At 38.6% G+C, this 26,376-nt stretch overlaps 1 protein-coding gene across 1 annotated transcript; it reads right to left on the reverse strand.

Moving 5' to 3' along the window:
* Positions 1 to 1,358: 1,358 nt before the first annotated feature.
* dcun1d5.L (DCN1, defective in cullin neddylation 1, domain containing 5 L homeolog) lies at positions 1,359 to 26,244 on the reverse strand. The gene is given in 9 exon segments (NM_001094236.1): positions 1,359 to 2,854; positions 4,807 to 4,909; positions 6,833 to 6,937; positions 7,703 to 7,811; positions 10,841 to 10,932; positions 13,561 to 13,631; positions 15,090 to 15,181; positions 17,309 to 17,427; positions 26,137 to 26,244. Coding segments are annotated over 8 exon segments (699 nt in total). The 5' UTR covers positions 17,380 to 17,427; positions 26,137 to 26,244; the 3' UTR covers positions 1,359 to 2,798.
* Positions 26,245 to 26,376: the final 132 nt, after the last annotated feature.

A 26,376-nucleotide genomic window follows, 5' to 3' on the forward strand; every position in this document is an offset into this window, starting at 1 on the left:
AGGCTACAAAAAGCTATCCTAGAGGCTTAAACAAAAGTGGTATAAAGGTGATAACTGTAAGGAATGGAATCAGGAAATGGAAGGCCACAAGCACAGTTGCTGTAAAACCCAGGTCTGGCAGGCCAAGAAAAATACAGGAGCGGCATATGCCGAAGATTGTGAGAACAGTTACAGACAACCCAAAGTCCTGCAAGAACATCTTGCTGCAGATGGTGTATCTGTACATCGTTCTACAATTCAGCGCAATTTGCACAAAGAACATCTGTATGGCAGGGTGATGAGAAAGAATCCCTTTCTGCACTCACGCCACAAACAGTCGCTTGTTGTATGCAAAAGCTCATTTTGACAATCCACAATCATCTTGGAACAAAGTGCTTTGGACTGATAACTGATTTTATTTGGTCATAACAAAAAGTGCTTTGCATGGGGGAAGAAGAACGCTGCATTCCAAGAAAAACATCTGCTACCTACTGTCAAATTTGGTGGAGGTCCCATCATGCTGTGGGGCTGTGTGACTAGTTCAGGGACTGGGGCCCGAGAGTCCGATGAATTCAACCCAATATCAACAAATTCTTCAGGATAATGTTCAAGCATCAGTCACAAAGTTGAAGTTACGCAGGGGTTGGATATTCCAACAAGACAATGACCCTAAACACACTTCTAAATCTGCAAAGACATTTATGCAAAGGGAGAAGTACAATATTCTGGAATTGCAGTCACAGACCCCCGACTTGAATATCATGGAAAATCTATGGGATGATTTGAAGCAGACAGTCCATGCTCGACAGCCATCAAATTTAACTGAACTTGAGAGATTTTGTATGGACAAATGGTCAAAAATACCTCCATCCAGACACTCATCAAAGGCTATAGGAGGCGTCTAGAGGCTGTTACATTTGCAAAAGGCTCAACTAAGTATTGATGTAACATCTCTGTAGGGGTGCCCACATTTATGCACCTGTCTAATTTTGTTATGATGCAAATTGCATATTTTCTGTTAATCCAATAAACTGAATTACTACTGTTTCCATAAGGCTTGTTATATATGAAAAGGAAGTTGCTACTTTGAAAGCTCAGCCAATGATAAACAAAACTCCAAAGAATTAAGAGGGGTTCCCAAACTTTTTCATGACTGTATATATCAGTGATCCCCAACCAGTAGCTCCCCAACCCATTGGATGTTGCTCTCAGTGGCCTCAAAACAGATGCTTATATTCTTAGGAGACATCCAAAAAGGCTGCAGTTCTACTGTGAAAGATTGAATTGGAGAAGGCCTGGTTGACCAGAGCGAAGGTCAATGTCTTAAAAACAAAGTAGACACGGACACAGACAAACAGAAAATAATAATCAGGATAATAGACACAGATAATTAATCCTTTATTCAGATGTAGTAAACACATCTATACTCGCAGCTTTAATACCAACTGCCTGTTGGTATCGGAAAACAAAAAGTGCAGAGGATGTTTAGAGTTTGTGAAGCCTTTTCTGGTTAAGGGAGGAATACTGCTGAAATGAAAGATCTATGTCTTTTCCTACTTCACAGGAGGGTCAAAGACATGCTTTTTTTTTTAATGTTTAAGTACATAAATATGTGAAGATCTCACATGGCAAATAGCTCTTCTGGCAGCAAAGCAGGCATTTCATTCTCCCGTTCCTCTGAAATAAGTTCTTTTTGATTTAAAAAAAGAAAAGAAAAAAGTTTTATCGTTGTCTTTCGAAAATTGGATGGGTTTTTGGGGCTAGGAAACAATATCATAATATATATATATATATTTTTTTTATTGGAAGTCAACATAACGAAGTGAAATCGCAATCTGAAAAAAAATATGTGTATCCCCCCCCAAAAAAATGTGGATAAAAATGGTTTCTAAAGTTCTGACCAGAAAATACCATCATAAATAAAGAGCTAGAAATGCTGGATATCAAAAAAAAATCTTCGTTTTTTTGCTCTCTCTGTTTGCAAGCCCAAAGCGAATGTACAAAAATGATGTTACAGATTCTATGCACAGACCTGAACTCCCATCACTGGCGGGAGGGTACCAACGTGCCCAGCATGCAGTTTCCCTGTACCACTTGATATGATCCTCTTGGACATGCATGGAGGACATGATGGAAGTATTCGAACACCAAGAAAGCAAACCAAAAAAGTCAAATAGGTCAATGGCGAGTCTAATTTCAGTGTCATGTGCAGCTGAAATCTGACTTCTCTGGCCTAGTTTGCCCCAGGTCTAGTAGTCCATAGCAACCAATCTGCATTCACTAGCATCTGGTTTGTTGCAGTTGGTTACTAGATTTGGTGCAAAGCTTTTCACAGTCACTTTTTTTTTTGACACAACATGAGAAGCTAAGAATCTTTGTGTAGCACATTAAGTCATTGGGTTAATATTAAATCAAGGACAGATTTCTATCCAAAAAAAAGCAGCAAAGACTTTAAACTGGTCAACTGACAGAGCATGAAAAGCACTGGCTGAAAGTACTGGAACAAACTGATAATGTTTTTTTTTTTTTCCATAAACATGTAAAATAAATGATATCTAAACCATTCCTTCGCATTCTTTCAAATTGTGTGTAAACATCATCAGTTTTTATCCAAAAGTAGACTCTGTTGTTCAGTCCGATGAAGGTAACTGCCAATATTGCGTGTTAGAAGAAAACATCAGTTCCTTAAAAATAAAGGAAAAGAAAGGGAGGGGGGAATAAAGGAGACGCCTTTGGCAAGGATGGAAGAGCATTCTTCAATAACTTCTCTTTATAATGACCTGGAGGGCATTGTTACGGTTTCCCCATGAAAGATCTTGCTATAACGACTGACGCACTTTTTGCCACTCAACAAATTCATCAAGGAGAACAGGCCCTAAAACATTAAAAAAAGGACGTTATCAATAAGTAGGACAGCAAAATACCAATTGGAAAATGGTTCTTAGTCGATATATAGCTGCTCAAGCTTCAGTTTATAATTTTCCATTCCAACGTGAAATTGTTTTACCCCATTGAATTCACCAAAGAGCTAAATACTATACAAGTATGGGACATGTTATCAAGAACCTGCGATTTCCCATTTTGACCATAGATAAATCTAAGATGGTCTGCGCCTCTTCATTTTAAAGGGGAGCAAAAGGCAAAAATGATAATCATTCAGTGTATTCTGTGGCACCTTTGAATCATTAAAGGGCAAGCTAACCCCATAATAAAAAGTTGCCTAATAAAAGAAAACATAATTCTAAGCAAGATATTTGTATATGTACTGCTTTTAAATTCAGTGTTTTTCTGTCCCTGTCTATTATCTGTCCTGGTGGCTGATAATCAGACCTGTCTTTGCTGGGGAACCAAGACTTTTCCAACATTGATTAAAAAGTAACAGCATGGAGTTAAAGGGTTAATGTCGTAGGAAAACATGTTTTTTCTAAAATGCCTCAGTTAATAGTGCTGCTCAAGCAGATTTCTGCACTGAAATCAGTTTTTCAAAAGTGTAAACTGATTTATTTTTATATTTAATTTTGAAATCTGTTTGAGGCTAGACATATTGTCAGTTTCCCAGCTGCCCCCAGTCATGTGACTCTGATAAACTTCAGTCACTCTTTACTGATAGTTGGAGTGAGATCCCCCTCCTCCCTTCTAGCCCATAAGTAGAACAATGGGAAGGTAACCAGATAACAGCTCCCTAACGCAATCTAACAGCTGCCTGGTAGATCTATGAACAACACTCAATAGTAAAATCCAGGTCCCACTGCGACACATTCAGTTACATTGAGTAGGAGAAACAATAGGCTGTGAGAAAGCGGTTCCATCTAAAAAAAATACAGTTATTGGATTAGGAATTCAATTGTACATGGTAGAGTGAATTATTTGCAGTGTAAACAATGTAATTTAGGAATAAAAACTACACCATAAAAATCATAACAAACTCCCTTTAAAGGACTAGTAACATCAAAAAGTTTTTAAAAAAAAATCTAGTATACATTCAAAAAAAAAAAAAACCACCAAGACAAATTGAACGTTAAAATTGAAGAGTCTTTATTAAGAAATAACTTACCGAAACTCCTCTTCACAAAGCAATCGGGTGATCCATCGTGCGGCGCTCGATTTCTCCTCCCTGCCTACCTTATAAGAGATATCCAGGAAGGAGAAATCAAGCGCCGCACGATGGATTGTAACTGCGTCACCTTTTCTGAATAGGAGCGAAAGCAGAGTTTCGGTAAGTTATTTCTTAATAAAGGCTTTGCGATTTTAACGTTTAATTTGTCTTGGTGGCTTTTTTTATGTATGCTAAAGAATTTTTTTACAATTGTTTTTGATGTTTTGCATAGAGTAACTGTATATTGTAAAGTTGCTTAGAATTGTGTTTTTTTTTTGTTAGGCAAATGTTTATGCTGGTGTTGACTTGCCCTTTATTAGCAAACTAAATTTCAGCTTTTCATTTATGGAAAATGGGTCTCTATGATGTAGAGAGCACACTGAGAGATCATCTTTTTTTTAGATCCCTTTATATTTCATCCTCCAGTCTGAAATTAAACTGGTACCCTAGCAACTATACAATGCCACAATGGAAGATGAACAGTGTCGGAATTTTTTCCCCTTTTTTTGGCAAAAACCCTGACTGCAGCAAAATCATAGCATTTTAAATATGAGTTAATATCAAAAATAGATTGGCATGAATTCCTGACCTGCTAGATAAAAAAAAAATCAAGTTTGAAACGAAAGAATTTACACCCACCCCACAAACAGATCATACAAAAACAGATTTAAGCAGACGTTCATTCAGACCCAATGGTTAAAGAGAAACACAACAAATCTACGGGTACTCACATGCACCATCTTCATCATAATTGCTAAGATCTGCATGCACAGTCCTGCTGAATTCTAAGACATTGTACCACTGGTCTTTGTTCATGACTCTGTACTTTGATTGCTGTTGGAGGAAAAGCCACTTTTAGGTTAATATCTTTGGTTATAAATCAGATTTTCCAGGCTGGTGTGCACAAATGAGACACAATGTTGTACATAACGTTTGTTATAATGGCAAACGTCAAGCAGAGGAACCAGTTATGAAAAGAAAACAGATGCTTAGTTTGAACCCACTCAGCAATGACCTTCCACCTTGGCTCTGGTTGGCCACTAATTAAATGGATGACCCACAGACAGAATAATTATGTCACAGTCTATGCCATCAATACAAATAAAGGTTTTTGGGTTTTTTTATAAATCAAAACAAATTATTTTAAAATTGCTCAGAGTGGCTTCTATGCAGATCTGCAATTTACATGATGTTTTTCCTCATTGTATAGTGCCACCTATTGGTGATTATAGGGGAAAAAAAATAAAAAAAAAGAGTGGAGTGTTGTCTGAATTATAAGAATTCTACCTGTGGTTGTAATTTACCAACAGTTGGAGACTGGAAGGTTGAAGATCTACACTGAGCTACAGTATCGTTTCAGCAAGTTTACAGGCATGCCGTCATGGAAATCCCCTCTCGTAGGATTAAATAACAAAATTGTTGAAGGACCTGGTTCACCTTTAAGTTTATTTTTTGTATGTTATAAAATGCCCTGTGCAACCTTGCAATTGGTTTTCATTTTTTTTCCATCTAGTTTTCAAATGGGGGTCACTGACCCCAGCAGCCAAAAAGTATTGTTTGGTGAGGCTACAATTTTATTGATATTGTTAAATTTTTATTACTTATATTTGTTTTCAGGCCCTCAACTCTTCATATTGCCACCTCTCATTCAAATTACTGCCGAGCTGCTAGGGTAAAAAAAGACCCCCAGAAACCAGCTGCTACAACAAAAAGCTAAAATAACGGAAAACTCCAAAAACAATAAAAAAAAGAAAAGAAAGCCAAGTGCATATTGTCTCAGAATATCATTCTCTGCATCATATTAAAAGCTAATTTAAAGGTGAACTACCCCTTTAAAAGAAAAGTTCAGTGTCAAAATAAAAACTAAATAGATAGGCTGTGCAAAATAAAAAATGTTTCTAATATAGTTAGTTAGCCAAAAATGTAATGTATAAAGGCTGGAGTGACTGGATGTCTCACATAATAGACAGAACACTACTTCCTGCTTTTCAGCTCTCTAACTCTGAGTTAGTCAGCGACTTTAAGGGGGGCCACATGGGACATTACTGTTCAGTGAGTTTGCAATTGATCCTCAGCTTCAGCTCAGATTCAAAAGCAACAATTATGACCCCTGTGCCCCCCCTCAAGTCACCGATTGGTTACTGCCTGGTAACCAATCAGTGGAAACCAAGAGAGCTGAAAAGCAGGAAGTGGTGTTCTGGCTATTAAGTTAGACACCCAGTCACTCCAGCCTTTATAAATTACATTTTTGGCTAAATAACTATTAGAAACATTTTTTTATTTTGCACAGCTTTTTTACACTGAACAATTCCTTTAATGCACCTCTTGGTTTGACCGCCACATTGAAGACACCTCAGCATCCCTACGTTTAACATTGATGATTTCTATTGATACAAATGCTCAGCACAGAAAGTCATACATCAAACTGCAACCTGGAACCATAAAATATATACCATTTTATTCCAGACCTAAAGATTTTATAACATTTAAGAGGATTAAATGAATGTAAATAGAAGGCAAACATTATATACAGATATGGCATGTATTTCCTCTTATAAAATGCTTTATTTCAGCAGAAGTGTATCCTGATCACAATTACTTCTCGTGAATAACATTGCATGAAACAGTAATGTCAAATTTTCCTCTCTCAGCCTTTTGATTCCTCTTTTTGAGAAGTCACTTTAGGCTTTATAAACTGCCATAATATCATTACGTTTTTCCTTTGATATTACCCAGTGATCACTCGCTTCCTCTTACCTCCAAATACTGATAGAACACAGAGAAGAGCGGCCACGTCCTTCCTAACAAGAGAGCTAACATGGACTTTGCTGTGTCAATATCCAGACTTCGCTGGTCCTTGTCCTGCAGTAAAGGCAAATCAATGGACAGTGCATTTATTTGTTACAAAAATAGCAGGTAATGAAGCACAATCATTTATGAAAAGACAGCTGCCCCAAGTAAATTGGGAACCAGTGATGTCTCAGTTTAGTAAAGGACTAAGGGTTTTATACTATGGGTGATATCTTGTAGGTCATTAGTTAAGTGAAGTAAAATTAATCTATCCATGAAACCACTTTAAAAGGATCTATGTGACTAAATGACACAATTCTTGTGTCTGTAACAAATATTTTTACATAATGGAAAAACAAATTAAAGGAACAGTAACGCCAAAAAATTAAACTGTTTTAAATGAATGACAATATAATGTAGTGTTGCCCTGCACTTGTAAAATGGGTGTGTTTGCTTGAGAAAGACTACTATTATTTATTTAAATAAGCTGCTGTGTAGTCGTGGGGGCAGGTGGGACTTGTTGTCTACTGTGTATCCAGTGCTTGTATGGCTGCCCCCATGGCTACACAGCAGCTTGTTTATATAAACTATAGTAGTACTTATTTGTTATCTACTGTGTATCCTGTGCTTGAATGGCTGCCCCACGGCTACACAGCAGCTTGTTTATATAAACTATAGTAGTGTTTCTGAAGCAATCACACCAGTTTCAAATTTGTTTTGAATATCAAACAAAGATAATTTGGTGATTCTGTTCGGAATTAGCTTTTGCATGATGAACCCAGGTTTAAAGTGCTAGGGGTCAATGGTTACTTTCGCAGGCATCCAATACAAACTTACCCTTGCAAAATCAAATGCGTATCTGTAAATATTCTTAAAAGCAGTGATATCATTCAATTGAGCACGTAGGAAATCAAATTTACTCTGCAACTTCTCTGTACAGTCAGATCTTAAACATTGAATATAAAAAAAACTAGATTAGCATGAAGCGTAACACCTGCAACTTCTACCAGCAAGAACACACTTAGTACCACTAGAACATGGACTTTTAAAATAAAAAAAATTCCCTTTTGATCGTGGTCGCACTTATGGTATCATTCACGGCCCTAAAAGTGTATAAGACAACAAATAATGTTCACCTCTCCCCAACTGATCAATAAAGCAGGACAAAGCTGAGCTATTTAATTTAAAGTGGACCTGTCACCCAGCTATAAAAAGCTGTATAATAAAAGTCCATTTTAAATTAAACATGAAATCCAAATTCTTTTTTTATTAAAGCGTTCATAGCTGTTTTAAAAATCACAGCGTCAATCAAATATTGCCTGCCCCTCCTCTATGCCTTACGGGGCAAGCAATTACTTTCACTTTTCATTCAGCACTTCCTAGAGGTCATTGCTCTCTCCACATTCCCCCAATTCTCTTAACCATTTCATTGTGTAGCCAGTGCATGGGGATGGACATCAGGGCCCCCATTCTGGTGCACAAACAAGATTCTGAGATGATACAAGACTTGTCTTAATAACAGTGTCCACAAAATGGCTCCTGCCTGTTTGCTATAATTATGAATTCCCAGACTGATGGAAACAAGATTCAAATTAATTATACAGTGTAATTAAAGTTTATTTTGCTTGATTACCTTGATAAAATAGCATTAGGAATAATTTTTTTGGGTGACAGGTCCCCTTTAATGGGATTATTTTAATTCGCTCCTATAAAAGTGTAACTCTCTGGAAGGCCACAATTATGTTAAGAAAGCTGATACAGGGATGAAGGACCTTCAAAACACAAATTTAAGACTTTTGATCCTGAAACTGATAACTTTATTTTGTTTATTATGACAAAATAAAAATGTACGTTACAAAAGAAAAAAAAAGAAACACAGAAATCTACAAGTAATTTAGTGCAAAAAGTACATAGAACCTGGGCCAATTCATTAGTATTTTATCATTGTGTTGTGTAAGTTGAAGAGAATCGGGGTGTTCTCTGGTAGACCAAAATCCACCCTGGCGTCTCTCATTGACTGTAATGCTAACCAATTGAAAGCACTAATGGGTCTTGGAAACACTCACTGCTCTGTATTCGAGCAATAATTGCCTGACCCACAATTGTACCTGCATGGTCCAGTCGATTACCATAAAAGTATACGAAGATGCAGTTCTGGGCATTCTGTTTACAGAGAAGCTAGGAGCTCTGTGGGAGACTAAACAATTTTTATCATGTCATGTGCCAGTGCTCTTACTGGTATTAAAAAAAAAAAAACACATTGGTCCTAACAAGGACAAAATGAGTCCTACAATTGGCCTCCACCAGTGAATCATTAAAATAATTAATATTTCCTGAAAATACCCTGTAGTTAAGAGATCAATCAATGAAGCTATGTGAAGTAGCTGTGAAAATGAGGACTAAAGAAGATTCCAAAGAAATTAAAGTAATAAAAATAAATGAGGACAAGGTTTCAAAACAGTAAATGCGTGTTTGGATTGTAAGAAACAAACCTCTTGGTTTTGCCAGAAAACCAGTAGTCCAGGAAGCTTACAATCCCACTCACATCCTAAGTAAGTTTTCCATATTAAAGGGTTTCCTGGGAATTATAGTTGGGCTGTATGTTTTCTGTAGGAGCCATAAAACTCATTTGTGTATACAGGGAAACTCAATGGACAAGTTGGGAGGGGGGTTCTACCTCCCACCCATCTTATCAGTTGGGAGGTGAGCTTTGGGGGCAGTTACTGAAGACTGGCATAAAAGGAACACTGGACATTAGTGAGGGGGCAGCCTTTTGAGGATACATGATGTGAAGACTGCAGACTAGAGGTCCTGGAGGAAGCTGAGAGGAGCCATGATGAGCCTGCAGGATGAAAAGAAGCCGATCTCCATGTTTCCATACATGATATGGGTATTGATAAATATAATGTAGACCAGGCATATTTCTTAATTGTACATAATGTAAATATAGTTTTCTTATCAGGTGGTGTTTTCCACATCAACACCACTGCATAACTCTGATGTGGCCATCAGCAAGGACCATGCAACCGGATAAAACAAAAGGAAAATGGATGGTACAAAAATGGGAGGAAATACTGCAAGAGAACCTCTCAGAGTCTGCAAAAAACTGAAGCTTGGGTAAAAGTTCATTGGCTGGACAACGATCCCAAATGCAAGGTAACAAAGTAAAATTCTGATATCACAGGAACAAAAAGTTTAATATACTACAAAGGGCCAACTAAAGACTTGATCTGCGTTCAATTGAGGATTGGTGGCATTACTTAAATACGGAGGTGCACAAGTGTCATCTGAATAAACAAGCTAAACAAGCTTTAGCAAACCTGCCTGGAAACAATGTGCAAAGCTTCTACATGCTCAGTGACGTAACCAGTAGTTCCCCACCCCTGGCGCAATTTTTATGCCAGATTCGTTGTGGCCCTGAGGGGGTCCGGGCCCAGATTCAATCGCACCCGCTGCAACCCCGATAGTTCCACCCCTATACATGCTAACTCGAATAGCTGTTATTGCTGCGAAAGGTGGGCATACACAGTGTGGAGACTGGAGAATGAATACTCATGCAAATAATTGTAAGTTTCAGAACTAATTAATAGGCTCTAAGCACATTTCCAGGACACCGTATACCCAACTTCTATATTTATATAGGTTTTTATATAAATTTAATAGAATCTGCAGTTTGCCACTAGGAAAGCAACAGTGCATTATCTTGTAGGTCATATTTATAGGTTGTAGCTGCTGTAGACCTGTCGATTGTTAGATACAAATTCTAAGCATAATTTATAAGTTATCTATATTTAGATCAGTAGTTGCGGAGATAGACATGGACTGACCCATCATGCGCTAAGGATACTAAATAGGATTCTAGGTAGGTTCTATTCAGAATTTTTGTTATCTCCCCTTACAGATTCTTTCCACTTCTTTTATTTCCCAGCACCTACCCCCCATATTCCTCTGCAAAAACAAAAAAGTTGCACTTACTGTAAAGAGGTCATTCCTTTAAGCCATTCCTCCTTTGTAAAAAAGCCCATGTTTTCTGCCTCTAATTTCCAGGCTAGAACCAACATTATTATCTGTGCCGGAGAAAAGCAATAGTGAAACTATCTGCAATACCAGAACATCATTCAACAGACATTTACAAAATTGGACCACGTCTTCTTTTTCCTCTTCCAGAGTGCGGTTACAAAGTATATACTTTGTGCTGCATTCACAGCTTTACAATTCTATTATGTAGCCATATGGAAGTACCATTATAGAAAATGTTGTAATGAACATATTAGAAAAAGTCATGTATCTCTACGTTCCCTTTTAAAACAGGTGAATCCGAGTAATCTTGTAAACTCCTTTTATTGTATAGGTAAAACTATTAATGCAAAGAAAAAATTACATTTACAAGAAACACCTAAGGATCTCTTTGTGTGCATAATGCCTAAACATGGACACAAAAACTTAACATGTGATTGCCACTCGGCCGGGTTAGTGGGAAATCACCAGCAATATATTTGCTGGCAGGTTTTTAAGGCTGGCAACCCTACCTATAAATCCCTTCTATGACCCTCTCCATGGACGATCACTCCTCTTCCCTTTAAAGGAGAAGGAAAGGCTAAAACGAAGTAAGCTTTATCTGAAAGGTCTATATAAATACACCAGTACATCCTCAAAGTAATGCTGCTCTGAGTCCTCTGTCAAAAGAAACACCACATTTCTTTCCATCTATTGTGTACTCATGGACTTCTGTATCAGACTTCCTGTTTTCAGCATTAACCTCAGTATGCTCCTCTCTCCTACCACTCCCCCCACCAAATATAATCTGAGGCCAGAGTTATGAGTGACCAGGGAGAGCCCCAGGGAGGAATTGATGTCACAACAAGCTAATATGGCAGCTGCTGTCCTAAACAAACAGAGAGAGCTTCTAGAACTACTCAGGAATAAATGTAGTGTTATAGCTTGAACTATTGTGGTTAATCTATTGGCAATAAAATGCTTCAGTAGCTTTCCTTCTCCTTTAACAGAGGCCTGTCTCCACCTTGCCCATTTCCCCGCTCTGTCCATCAATTCCGCTGCCCAACCCGCCCATTCTCCAACCCTATTATGTCATCACCCTATCCCGAATGATGTCACTGCCCATCCCCTGACTCGAAGGCCTCCTTTGTCTCCACCTAAAAAGGAGGCAACCATATGGTCAGATTTGGGGAGGTTAGTCGCCCGGCGACAAATTTCCTCTTCTTCTGGACGACTAATCTCCCCGAACTGCCTTCCTGTAGGCTAGAATGTAAATCGCCGGCAGGATTGCAGGGGAATGCAGTTCGGGAGATTAGTCGCCCCGAAAAAGAGGAGATTTATCTCCCCGAATCTGATCATGTGTCTCTGCCCTAACTAAGTATATTGTAGACAACAGCTTAATCCACATGAATGTTCACACACACAGCAATCTAATCAAAAGCCAATTAACCGGCCATATGTTTTTGGACTATGGGAAGAAAGCCACACAAGACACATGGGGAATATGCAAACTCTCTAACGATAGTGCCCTGATTGTAACACTGTTTCAAGGCTCCTCCCTCTATTAGTATTTGCTTTTAATAATAAGCACCAGTATACATAAACCTATAAACTTACAGTAAAAGTAAATCATTATTTGGATATGGTTCTATCTACATTCTACACCATTGTGTAGATTAGTTTATTTACTTACACAGGCGGCAAATCTGACCAGCATTAAGCCTACAGATGGTCAGAGGGATAATTAGGAGAAAAGTATTTGGACTTATGTTAAATGGTTAATCCATCTATTTAGCCATGAAAAATACCTACATGACTGAAAAAATGGCACAGATAATAACAAGTGATAATATTTTACAGTTATGTTTTATTTATTAGAGTCAGAGTCGTGTATTGCATTGCCTCCTGTGAAACATAAGCACGTTAAATATGCTTAATGGATACAGATCCACTGACAAGGCCTGCTTTCACTGGCTAGAACAAACACTGAATCCTTATGCTGCCCTTTAAAGTACCTTTTTCAAGATGGAGATCTTTAAAGGAATTTTTCAGTGTAAAAATAAAAACTGGGTAAATAGATAGGCTGTGCCAAATAAAAAATGTTTCTAATATAGTTAGTTAGCTAAAAATGTAATGTATAAAGGCTGGAGTGAATGGATGTCTAACATAATAGCCAGAACACACTACTTTCTCCTTTGCAGCTCTATAACTGCTTATTATTTAAGACATCCATTCATTCCAGCCTTTATACATTACATTTTTGGCTAACTTACTATATTGAAAACATTTTTTATTTTGCACAGTCTATCTATTTACCCAGTTTGATTTTTACACTGAACTGTTCCTTTAAGGGACAATAAACCTTTTTGACAAGAGCTCACTCAGTTAGGTTTATGTAGAAAAGGCACAAAGGGGAAAACAAGCAAAAACATAATCATTTTCTAATTTTTTACGGCATTTAAATTTCCTGGTATTACCGGGCTCTTTCATATTTCAAAAGTATAAATCCGTCGGTTAAATAAAAAATATAAATGCACGGCAGACTTTTACACAAAGCCGAACTCTTGCCAGTCTAGCAAACTCTTTATTTCCACCAATCTGGCTGGGCAAGGAAAGAATTCTTTTGACATGGAGTATTCTATAAATGATTACACAGTCCTCAAAAATAAAGCTGCAGCCAGTTATAATAAAATACTTACATTTTCTGGTTCAACACCAATATCTTCACAGAATTTTTCCATAGCTTCAGGCCCAACAATTTCATCAGGACCTTTTTCATACAGGAGATGATTAAAATCGAGATTACAATAAAAATATATGGGGTTATAAATGTAAAACGCTTCCCTCATCCCGAGTGCACTCATTCTTTCCACTTACATGAACAGTAAAATGCGTGGGTGCAAGTTTAATCAAGCACAGTCGATAACACAATCAGGTTTTTGCCATTACTGCTCTACAGGGCAGTTGGCTGAACAGAGCTAATTATTGATTGGATGCAATGTTAGCATTGATCCCCAGGAATATTTCCCTATATGCTGTAATGTAAAATAAACATACTGCACCCCACAACATCCAAAATGGGTATACCGAGAAACACAGGAAGATAACTGTGCTTCCGTTATTATCAGTTCAATAAGAATGGAGCCTAAGTGAGAAGCCTGGAGCAGGAAGAATAGGTTCAATGTCTCTAAACTTCAGCCTAGCCCTTATAACAGTGATCCCCAACCAGTAGCTCATGAGCAACATGTTGCTCCCCAACCCCTTGGATGTTGCTCCCAGTGGCCTCAAAGCAGGAGCTTATTTTTGAATTCCAGGCTTGGAGGCAAGTTTTGGTTGTATAAAAACCAGGTGTACTGCCAAACAGAGCCTCAATGTAGGTTGACAATCCTCATTGGGGCTACTAAATGGCCAATTACAGCCCTTATTTGGCACCCCAAGAACATTTTTCATGCTTGTGTTGCTCCCCAACTCATTTTACTTCTGAATGTTACTCATGGGTTCAAAAGGTTGGGGATCCCTGCATTATAATATAGATGCCACAAATGCAAACAGTCTCATCATTCCACTCAACTAAACATCCCACTAAGAATAATTCTTCAGAATTGGCTTAGCCTGTCCATCAGTATGGGTCAGGGCACACAGGCAGATTAGGGGAGATTAATCGTCCAGCGATTAAATCTTCCTGAACTGCCTTCCCGCTGACTAAAATGTAAATCGCTGGGGGAATGGCACTCAGAACAATCCATTTTAAGAAGTCGCCCAAAGTTTCCTCGTCAGGAAACTTCAGAAAATAAATCGCTCCGAGTGATATCCCGCTGGTGATTGACGTAAAATGTAAATCTCCAGCCGGAAGGCAGTTCGGGGAGATTAGTCGTCCGAAGAAGAGTAGATTTGTCGCCGGGCGACTTATCTCCCCGAATCTGCCCGTGTGCCCTGACCCTAAATGGGAAGGGTTAATAGGAAGAGGACCTACCAGCAATAGTAGTCTGGCTGCTATTTCCTGCCTGAAAGCATTGCTTGTTTGTTTATTCCAAGGTCTTTCCACATGCCTTAAAAATGATGTGCCTGCCAATAACTAGAAGAACAGAACAGGCTATTTCACTAGCTGTGCTTCCAGTTCTTGCAAGATACCAGCTACAAGAAGCCGTAACCCTTATCAGCATTGGGGCTTTGAAAATTCAACTAAAACATTAGGCAGTTAAGAGGGAATGTAAATGGAGCATCTTACCTGCATATTCATAAAACCAGGCCAGGCACTTTTTGCTAGAGAACAGGTCCTCCCCGTTTATAATTTTACTTGGTGCTTGTGATCTGCAATAACTGAGATAAACAGCTATTTGTTACACACCCATTTATATATTCATTCAATACCATCTCTACAATGAACAAGTGCAAACACATTTCTAACAATTTTCTAACAATTTTCATGCAAAATGATGAATATTTGCTGAATTTAACAGACTTTAAATGATACAACATAAAATGTGCCACGTAAAAAAAGTTTGTTATAGTTAAACCACCAATGCTATATTTTTTATGTTGCTGTATAGCAGTGGTCCCCAACCAGTGGCTCGTGAGTATCACCAACCCCTTCCCTGTTGCTCCCAGTCGCCTCAAAGCAGTTGCTTATTTTTCAATTCCAGGCTTGGAGGCAAGATTTGGTTGCATAAAAAAAAAACTGGTTTATGGCCAATCAGAGCATCCTGTAGGCTGCTGGTGAACATAGAGCTAACAAAAAGCCAATCACATTCTTTATTTGGCCCCCCGGGGAACTTTTTTCATAATTGTGTTGCTCCCCAACTCTTTTTACATTTAAATGTGATTCACTGGTAAAAAAAACAAAAGGTTGGGACCCCTGCTGTAAGGTCACAGGGCTTATTTGACTCCTTAGGCCTTAAAGTGATAGACACTAAAAAATCTCTCCAAAGTATTAATGCACATTAAAAGTACATTAAGTGTTATAGATTCTAATGCTAACGGACTACAGCTGCACAAATATGGCAGCCCCCTTCCCTTCTAGAGGAAGATAGGGGGGATCATTTTGGTAATGTAAAAGCATAGGCCAAATACTTTTATGGCAAAATTATAAATAGCATACGGAGACAATGTTATAATAGAGGTAAAAAAAGGTTTCATTTCTGGCGTCAGCATCTCTTTAAGTTAGTTGACAAGTTAAAGGAGAACTACACCCTAACTAAAGAAGTAGCTAGAAATGTTGTACATTATGTTTTGGGCTTCTGTACCAGCCCAAGGCAAACAAAGCCCTTTAGCAGTAAAGATCTGTGTCTCCAAAGATGCCTCAGTAGCTCCCCATCTTCTTTTCTGCTGATTCGCTGCACATGCTCTGTGCTGCTGTCACTTACTGAGCTTAGGGACCCACTCACAATATACAGTACACATAGAATAGAAATGTCACAATATAAGGCTGATTAGTAATTAATACAGATAATTACTACACTGTGCAATTAGCATCAGACTTTAATAATCAGCCCTGTAGCATCAGCTTATATTACAGACCAACCTCATTTTCTGCTGGATAATTAGTGACGAGCCCTAAGCTTAGCTTCTCAACAGTTGCTCAGAGCCCACTGAGCATGTGAGTGTCACAGACACTTTCCAAGATGGTGACCCCCTGTGACAAGTTTGAAGCCCTGGATCATTCCTGCTATTGACAAGCTGAAACTTTAGGCTGGTGCAATAATTTCAGTGCAGGTATGGGATCCGTTATCTGGAAACCCGCTATCCAGAAAGTTCCCAAATTACGGAATGAACATAATAAACATAATCAAATAATCCACATTTTTAAAAAGGATTCGCTTTTTCTCTATAATAATAAAACAGTCGCTTGTACTTGATCCCAACTAAGATATAATTAATCCTTATTGGGAGCAGAACCAGCCTATTGGGTTTATTTAATGTTTAAATGATTTTCTAGTAGACTTAAGGTATGAAGATCTAAATTACGGAAAGATCCGTTATCTGGAACACCCGTGGTCCCGAGCATTCTGGATAACAGGTCCCATACCTGTATATACTGTAGAACATGGCATTTTTAGCCATATTCGTTTTTAGGGTTTAGTTCTCCTTAAAGGGATACTGTCATGGGAAAAAAATTTTTTTTTCAGATTTCTAAATTGAATATAAAAAAAATCTGTTTGCTCTTTTGAGAAATTGATTTCAGTGCAGAATTCTGCTGGAGCAGCACTATTAACTGATTCATTTTGAAAGAAATGACAGTATCCCGTTAAAAGGCAAGTTAGATGTGGTCAGTCAATCAAAAAATGGCGGCTCAAGATATAAAAGGACAATATTTTAACATGTGTATATGCCAATTTGATACAAATCTTTTGACAGGTCACATAGTAGGGTGGGAAATATGTTGGCAACAATATTCTTTCAAAACACTGCCACCTTTAAGCAACCGATTACACAGAAGAAATGCAATACCTAGATATTCTACATTTCTTCAGGTTCATTTCTTCAGAGGCGGAGGATTTTCTCTTTTTCTTCACAGGCATTTTATCAGAGCGAGAAGAATTCAGTATAACGGAGATCAGTCACAGCTTCTACAAGAGAACATTAGAATATGTTATAGTAAAGCCTGTCCGACAGACAGAAGTAACTGAACACTTTTTTTTTTTGGATTTCTGGGAGCTCACAGCGGCTGAAAAACTGCCAAAGCAAAATATTTAAAGGTTTATTTCCTAAAGTCCCAAAATAGGGTTTTACCATCTCACGATCTTCTTTGTAAATAAATCGGTTTCATTCACAAAGTTTAAGCATCAATTTTTTTTTCCCCAAAATCAAAAAGACTGAAAAAATTCTCAATAGCAAATAGTTTTTACTTATAAATAATACGTGTGAAAAAAAAAAACTATTTTGTTTTTTCTGAGATTAGTAAACAGGCCTTTGCCTGGAACCTACCAACATTTAGCCCTTATAAAAGGTTCATTAGGGGAGTCCTGTTACCTTTACTCTTGACCCAGATTCTTCCTCTCATACGGCCAGTGAATCGGAATCCTCCGCTGTACCAGCTCTGGGACCTTTACGTTAACTTTTAGTATATTACAGAATGGTCAATTCTAATAAACTTTTCAATTGGTCTTTATTATTTATTTTATTTTTATAGTGTTTTAATTATTTGGCTTCTTCTTCTGACTCTTCAAAATGCTCTGTAAAGCTAAACATTTATTGCTACTGCTACTTTTTATTACTCATCTTTCTATTTAGGTATCTACTATTCATATTCCAGTCTCTTATTCAAATCAATGCATGGTTGCTAGGGTAATTTAAACCCTAGCAACCAGATTGCCAAAATCACAAACTGGAGAGCTGCTGAATAAAAAGCTAAATAACTCAAAAACCACAAATAATAAAAATTGAAAACCAATTACAAATTATATCAGAATATCACTCTCTACATCATACTAAGGGGCAGATTTACTAAGGGTCGAAGTGAATTTTCGAAGTTAAAAACGTCGAATTTCGAACTTCGAACAATTTTTGGGTACTTCGACCAACGAATAGGCCTAAATTCGACTTTGACTCGAAGTAAAAAAGTTTGACTTTGTACTGTCTCTTTAAAAAAAGTTCGACTTCGCCATCTTAAAACTGCAGAATTGCTTTGTTAGCCTATGGGGACCTCCTAGAACCTATAGCCAACATTTCGCTAAGTCTTTAGAAGTCGAAGGAAAACTATTCGATCGATCGATGAAATTGTTCGAATCGTTTGATTCGAAGGATTTCATCGATCGAACGATTTTTGTTCAACCTAAAACGGCCAAATTCGATTAAAAAAAACGTCGATATTCGAAGTAATCCAATTTGATGGTCGAATTTCAAAGTTTTTTCCACTTCGAAATTTGACCCTTGATAAATCTGCCCCTAAAAGTTAACTCATAGGTGAACAACCCCTTTCATTTCGGCATTAGTCACTGTAGAGGGAATGTAATAAGAAATCGGAAGCAATATTTAAAATGGTATTTTTGTGAATATTTAGAGCTGCTCGAAGTGTAAAATAATTCAGTGGTGAATACTACAATGCTAAACAAAGGTAAGCGTTAACACTTGCTCTGGAGTTTCGTTTAATATTTTGTCACAAAATACGCTTTACAATTGCAAAATTTTATTACATACACTGCAAATGTTCTCAAACAATTAGGTCTCAGACTTTGCAAAGTCGTCATTGAGGTCTGTAATCGGTCATCAAAAAGGACGCAAACATGGTCGCTAAAATTCGCAATGGTCTTTGCAAACACAGTCTTACATTTCCCCATTAGTCATAGTCACAACAATTTAAAGGGGATTTTCACCTTTAAATTAAAGGAACAGTAACACCAAAAAATTAAAGTGTTTTAAAGAAATTAAAATATCATGTACTGTTGCACTGCACTGGTAAAACTGATGTGTTTGCTTCAGAAACTACTATAGTTCATATAAACAAGCTGCTGTGTAGCAATGGTGGAAATTGAATAAAGGCTATATGGCACAGGTTAAATAGTGGATAACAGATAACACCATTATGTTCTACAGAGCTTATCTGCTGTCTGCTGTGTAACCTGAGCCTTTTCTCCTTTGAATGGCTGCCCCCATTGCTACACAGCAGCTTATTTATGTGAATAATAGTAGTGTTTCTGATGCAAACATACCAGTTTTAACACTGCATTATATTTTTATTACTTTAAAACAATTTCATTTTTTGATGTTACACTTCATTTAACTTTGCATATGATGTAAAGGGTGATATGCTGAGAAAATAAGCTATAGGTTTTATTTTTTTTATTATTTGTGTTTTTTGAGTTATTCAGCTTGCTATTCAGCAGCTCTCAAGTTTACAATTTCTGCAACCTGGTTGCTAGGGTCCACATTACCCTAGCAACCATGCATTGATTTGAATAAGAGACTGGAGTATGAATATGGGAGGGCCTGAATAGAAAGATGAGCAATATTTGCAGCCTTACAGAGCATTCGTTTTTAGATAGCGCCAGTGACCCCCATTTAAAAGCTGGAAAGAGTTAGAAGAAGAAGGAAAATAATTAAAAAACCATTAAAAAAATAAATAAATAATGAAGACCAATTGAAAAGCTGCTTAGAATTAGCCATTTTGTAACATAATAACGGTTAACTTAACGGTGAGCTACCTATTTAAAGGGGATCTATAATGGGCTACCAGGACCATTTAACAATAAGCCACATGGTTGTGCTCCCGCTTTAAAGCCAAATCACCCTCCGTATTAGAACACTTTTTACATTAGAGCCCTAATGACTACTGAATCCAGTTGATTAACAGACCTGGAAGAAAGCGGCCTTGTTTCACGAGTCAGACCCAGCGGTGCAAAGAACGGGGGAGACAAATGCTCCTTCATTAAAAAGACCTGAACAATTTAATTAATAAAGGTTGCTCATAATAAATAAAAAAATAATAAATGTGGGTGGAGTTCCCCTAAAATGACAGATGATTTATGTGTACCTACCTGCTGCATACAAAATAATGGGGTAAATTAAAGTAAAGTTTCCATATGCAGAAGGAACGTAGCACATGATGTTTATTTAGTAGCTTCACCATTTGCAATAAAAAGGAGAGAGTGTGCAAAAGAAATCACATACATGGGTGTATTTTGGCTACCAACAGATGGGCTGGGACAAACAAATTAAAAACCAACAGATGTAACTATTGGCTCCTGCAAAAAATGCCCTGCACTGCCAAACTCCTCTCTGCAGTTCTTCAAAAGCTTTGTCATATTCCTTGGATGTGAACTTCCATGTGTCAATACCACAGCTGGGAGCAAACAAGCCTTGCGGCAGTCGGGTAGGCCCAGTTTTAACACCACATGTGCCCCTGTGCTTGAACGTATCAGTGGGGTGGCATCGGGCCCAAACTGGGATTCAATACAGGCCCTGGCATTTCAAGTACACAGAGGCCCAAACAGCCCAATAAACAGTAACTATCAATGACATATTACAGTAGACCATCTGGCATTTGCCAAAATCCACAGAGTGACATCTTGGCACAAGTGGTACCATTTCAAGAGTTTTAACGCATAGATGGCATGTGTGGCTTCCATTAGAAACCATTAGGCTTCCCAGATCGATATCCGGCCGAAAGTTGGCATAGCTACAGCCTGAAATTCTTTGGAAATGAGGAATTCTTAAGGCATGAGTGGGTCCATTCTAGGGCTTCCCCGATTGATATCTGGCTGAAAGTCGGGCAGGATCGGGCAGGTTAAAAAATCCAGTCGGATCGTGGCCGCATCTGTGCGTCGCCGCAATCTGACCATCCGTATCGTATGCATTATGATCCGATCGCTGGACCCTAGGGCTCACGATCGAATAAGCCCGATATCATAGCCAAACGAGCGGATGTCTACGTCTATGGCCACCTTCAGTTATGATACTGCCAAGTGAATATACAGATCTGATTACTGCTTTAAACCATTTGTTCAAAGTGGTTGAATACACCCTTACATAATGAAATAAGTAGCAAACACAGGATAGAGCCTTTCCCAAACTATTACTACAAAGTTGGAATCACAGAATTGTCAACAATGTACCTGTATGACATTAGGGATGCACCAAATTCACTATTTGGGATTCAGCCGAATCCTTATATCTTTCATGAAACTTCAGCTGAGTACCAAACCGAATCCTAATTTGCAACTGCAATTTAGGGATGGGAAGGAAAAAACGTTTTACTGCCTTGTTTTGTGACAAAAAGGCACATGATTTCCCTTCCAGACCCTAATTTGCATATGCAGATTAGGATTCAGTTCAGATAGGCACGTGGATTCGACCGAATCCCGAACCGAATCCTGGATTCAGTGCATCCCAACATGATATAGCCTTAAAGGAAGTATATCATTTAATATGATGTAAAGAGAAAGTTTGTGATTGGCTTTCATTTTTGAGTTATTTAGATTTTGATACAGCAGCTCTCTAGTTTGCAATTTAAGAGATCTGGTTGCTAGGGTCTGAACTGCCCAGGCAACCATGCATTGATTTAAATAAGAGACTGAAATATGAATAGGAGAGGCCTGAATAGAAAGAGGAGTTATAAAAAGTAGCAACAAAAATACACACTGAGCATTTATTTTTTAGATGGAGTCAGTGACCCCCATTTGAAAGTTGGAAACAGTCAGAAGGTGCAAATAATTAAAAAACTATATAAATAAATAATGAACACCAACTGAAAAGATGCTTAGAAGTAGCCATTGTATAATATACTAACATTTTATTTGTTCTTAATGGAACCATGGGCCCCTAATATAAAACAGTCCCAAATCATTATGCCTTCTCCACCATATTTTATCATCAGTAAGGTACAAAGAGGCAGGTAACAGTTCTCCTGGCAGATGTCTTTCAAACAAAAACAGGCAAATCAGCAACAAATTTAAAGTTTGTACACGGCCAGCAGCCCAATAAAAGGCAACTGCTAAAGGGCCCCCCACACACAAGTATTTTTATTTGCATCTGCCACATGATGGACAATCACAATTTTCTGTTTACCTACAGTTCTGAGGGTATAGGTCCAAAAAAATACAACTAGTGCAACATACTGCAAAAGATTACTCTCAAAGAAAGTAGCTTGAAGTGCTCCCATTGCCAACACGCGTTTTGCCATCACTAATTTAGCGGAACCATGTGAAACAGCCAAACAGGATGACGTTTATGTGAACGGATCACGACAGTTGCAGAAAATGCAGCGAGACTTTTGGAAAAGAGTGTTTGCTATAAGTCACTCACACCTTAGGCAAAACACACATACAAATCCTGTAGGGCTCGGCCTAGAACTGCCCTGTGTTTACAGATCTTTATGGGTTTTTTCAATAGTGATCACACAATCATGTGTTCTTCATTGCATTTCTCCTCATTTTTTAAGTTGCATTTTTAACTGCAGAAGTGCCTGCAAAAGGCACATTTGAATGCCTTGTCATTTTCCAAGGAATCGCCTGCATTCTACCTTTGTACAGGTATGGGATCCATTATCCGGAAACCCATTATCCAGAAGCAGCTGAATTACAGAAAAGTAATCTCCTGATGACTCCATTTTATCCAAATAATCCAGTTTTTTTAAAAATGATTTCCTTTTTCTTTGTAATAATACAACAGTAGCTTGTACATGATCCTAATCTATAAATTCAGAGTCAGAGGGGCTGCTGTGTGTGGAATGCAGCCATTAGACAAATGATTATAGGCTAAGTTGACTATTGGCTTTACGTGTCCTTTGAAGGGGCAATAGACACCTATGGTTGGTGAAAGGCATGTATTGAAATTGTCAGAATGCTCCTCTGAGCCTGTTTTTCTCTGCCAGTTCTACAAAAATTAGTCCCAGTGTATAGTGTTCCTTCCACTACAAATACATTGTGTGGGTTCTGGAGTGACTTTGATAAGATTCCCCAGTTTCATGTTTACAGATAAGGAGAAGAACATTAAACTGGGAAGTGTAATTCTGACTACATTCTGCCACTCTGAAGAATGCATAATAAAAACTACACCTATTTCTAATGGTCAGTTTCAAAACAAGCCCTATTTTTTGGGCCAATATTGAACATAGGTGCTGTAGTCTAAGCACCCAAGCCAAGGAGACAGTCCAAATTCATGTGTGAGTGAGGACTGCTGGAAGTAAGGCCACATTACTGGAAACTAAGGATGTCGCTGTCTGGCTTATGGTGTCTCCAAGCAAACTGACTTGGTTGCAGTCATCTATTCACATGTGAATCTCTCTCTCCTGTCATGTTCTCATGGAAATATTGCTGCAGTTAGCTTGTCTCTGGCGATCTCTACAAACAGCCTAAAGGTGGCCATACACGGGCCGATAAAAGCTGCCGACAGACCGTGTCGGCAGCTTATTGGCCCGTGTATGGGGGCCCCCGACGGGCTTCCCCGATCGAGATCTGGCCGAAAGTCGGCCAGATCTCGATCGGATGGGATTAAAAATCCCGTCGGATCGCGGCCGCATCTGTTCGTTGATGCGGTCCCGCGATCCGACCGCCCGTTTGGCGAACGCTAGGATCCGATCGTTGGGCCCTAGGGCCCACGATCGGATCAGCCCGATATTGCCCACCTCAAGGTGGGCATATCGGAGGGAGATCCGCTCGTTTGGCGACATCGCCAAACGAGCGGATCTATCCGTGTATGGCCACCTTAAGGCAATGTGTTCACACACTATTCAGTCAGAACTAAAGAACAGAATGGCATAAACAACCACTGCTTTCAATTGCACTTAACTTAAAGGGTTGGTTCACCTTTAAGATAACTTTTAGTATGTTGTAGAATGGACAATTCAAAGCAACTTTTCATTTGGTCTTCATTATTTATAGCTTTTTAATAATTTGCCTTCTTCTGACTCTTTCCAGCTTTCAAATTGGGGTCACTGACCCCATCTAACAAACAAATACTCTGTAAAGCTGCAAATGTATTGTTGTTCTTACTCATCATTCTATTTGGCTCCAATTCATTTTCCAGCCTTTTTCAAATCAAGGCCTTGTTGTCTCAGAATATCACTCTCTACATCATCTGAAGGTAACAACCTTTAAACCCAAATTCCTATTTTGAATGAGTGCATATTAGAAAGCTGCTTAGAATTATATTATATTTAAATTGCCGTTTCTGTACTTAGGCTTATAACGGCACCACCAATACACATGGACAGATTTGGTATATCTAGAACAGTGATCCCCAACATGTTGCTCTCCAACCCCTTGGATGTTGCTCCCAGTGGCTTCAAACCAAGCACTTATTTGTGAATTACTGACTTGGAGGCAAATTTTTGTTGCATAAAAAAACACATATTCTGCAAAACAGAGCCTCAAGTAGGTTGCCAGTCCTCCAAGGGGCTACCAAATGGCCAATCACAGCACTTATTTGGCACCCCAAGAACATTTTTCATGCTAGCGTTGCTCCCCAACTCCTTTAACATCTGAATGTGTTCACAGGTTCAAAGGGTTAGGGCTCCCTGATACAATGATAGGAGTTTATCCAGTGTGTATTTTCCTATATTTTTTCCTGGTGATTCTGACTTTTGAAACGATGTAGCAGAAATAACAGTCCCGTGAAGAAACATGCAGGGTTGACCTATTGCGCTGCTTCAAGAGACCAAACCAGAAATTCAGATAGGGGCGGACAAATACTAGTTGCAGCGATAACTACATTGAGTAATTAAATCATTTTTAAACCATTAAAAAAATGCTAATGAATATAAAATGAAAAGTTGCTCACAGTTGCATTTTGTTTTCTAATAGATATACATGCCCTGTTTATATAACCTGTAGTATTTCTGATCAAATGCACTGTGTTGTATCAGAGCAGGGGATCAAAACATCGAATTAAAAAAAAAAGTCCTTTCACTATTGCAAAGTAGCACAGCACACAACTACATGCTAAAGCGGAGATGGCCGGTCGTTTGGCTTTGTGCTGTTGGTAAAGGGCAACCTCCTTCATCGCTGTCGACAGCTGTTGGAAGTCGATGGGACCTGTCCTTCAGCATCAGGAGCCCTACATAGCAAACCATTGGAATAAATCAGGAATCCCCAACAACTACGGCTGAGTTATGACTACAGACGCACCTCTTGGGCTTTAGGTTGCAGTTCAGCAACAGCCGCAATGTTGCCAGTTGGACAAGCTCAGGTTATGGGCTCTATTATATATATATATATATATATATATATATATATATATATATATATATATATATATATATATATATATAATATATATATACCCCCAACTGTGTGCCCAATTCTGATTATAAACTGCATGTACCTTTCAAGTGAGGATATTACTCTTACTTGGACTGTAAGAGCTGGGACACCAGGATCCCCTTTCTCTTGTCTCTTAATTAAATATATTGCTTTATAGTCTGTTATTATAGTGATCCCCAACTCTACATTCACAAGTAGCCCATATAAATATACAGAGTGGGTGTGTAAAATGACATAGGGGCAGATGCACCTCTCTTTGTCTGCACATGCTATTACTCAGTCTGCACCCAGGAAACAGCATTATTAATCATATTATATCATAACCATATGCCAATAGCAAAATCTGGCTTCCTGGACGTATAGGAATGGGATCTCGCAGGCTGCCCTGTTGTAGCTGTTTCTAAACTGCAACTCTCGCCTTGTGGAAGCTTTTGGGGGGGATGCTGGAAGTTGTAGTGCAATAGCAGCTGTACAGCCGCAGGTAGGGGGATCCCCTTGGGTAAGCAGCCGATTGAGAGCCCGCTGGCCGGTGTCATTGCACCTAACACACCGAGAGAACAGGACAAAGCCTTTGATTACCTCTCCGGTCCAGAAGCTGTTGCAGCCCAAGCAGGAGCGCACTGAATCACTGCCCGGCCAAGGGTGAGAACGTCGCTTGGGCTGGCGTTCTCGGTGCGCGCTGATGACGTCACGCAGCGCGACTGAAGCCACCAACTGTAAGGGCAAAGAGTAGGGTGATTTTTTTTTTTTTGCATATGTAGGTTCTGTTGTTTCAGACAACTCAAATCATGTTCAGTGTGATGCTGTAGTGTAGAGGTG

The sequence above is a fragment of the Xenopus laevis genome, chromosome 2L, assembly GCF_017654675.1.
Source record: "Xenopus laevis strain J_2021 chromosome 2L, Xenopus_laevis_v10.1, whole genome shotgun sequence".
Lineage (NCBI taxonomy): Eukaryota > Metazoa > Chordata > Amphibia > Anura > Pipidae > Xenopus > Xenopus laevis.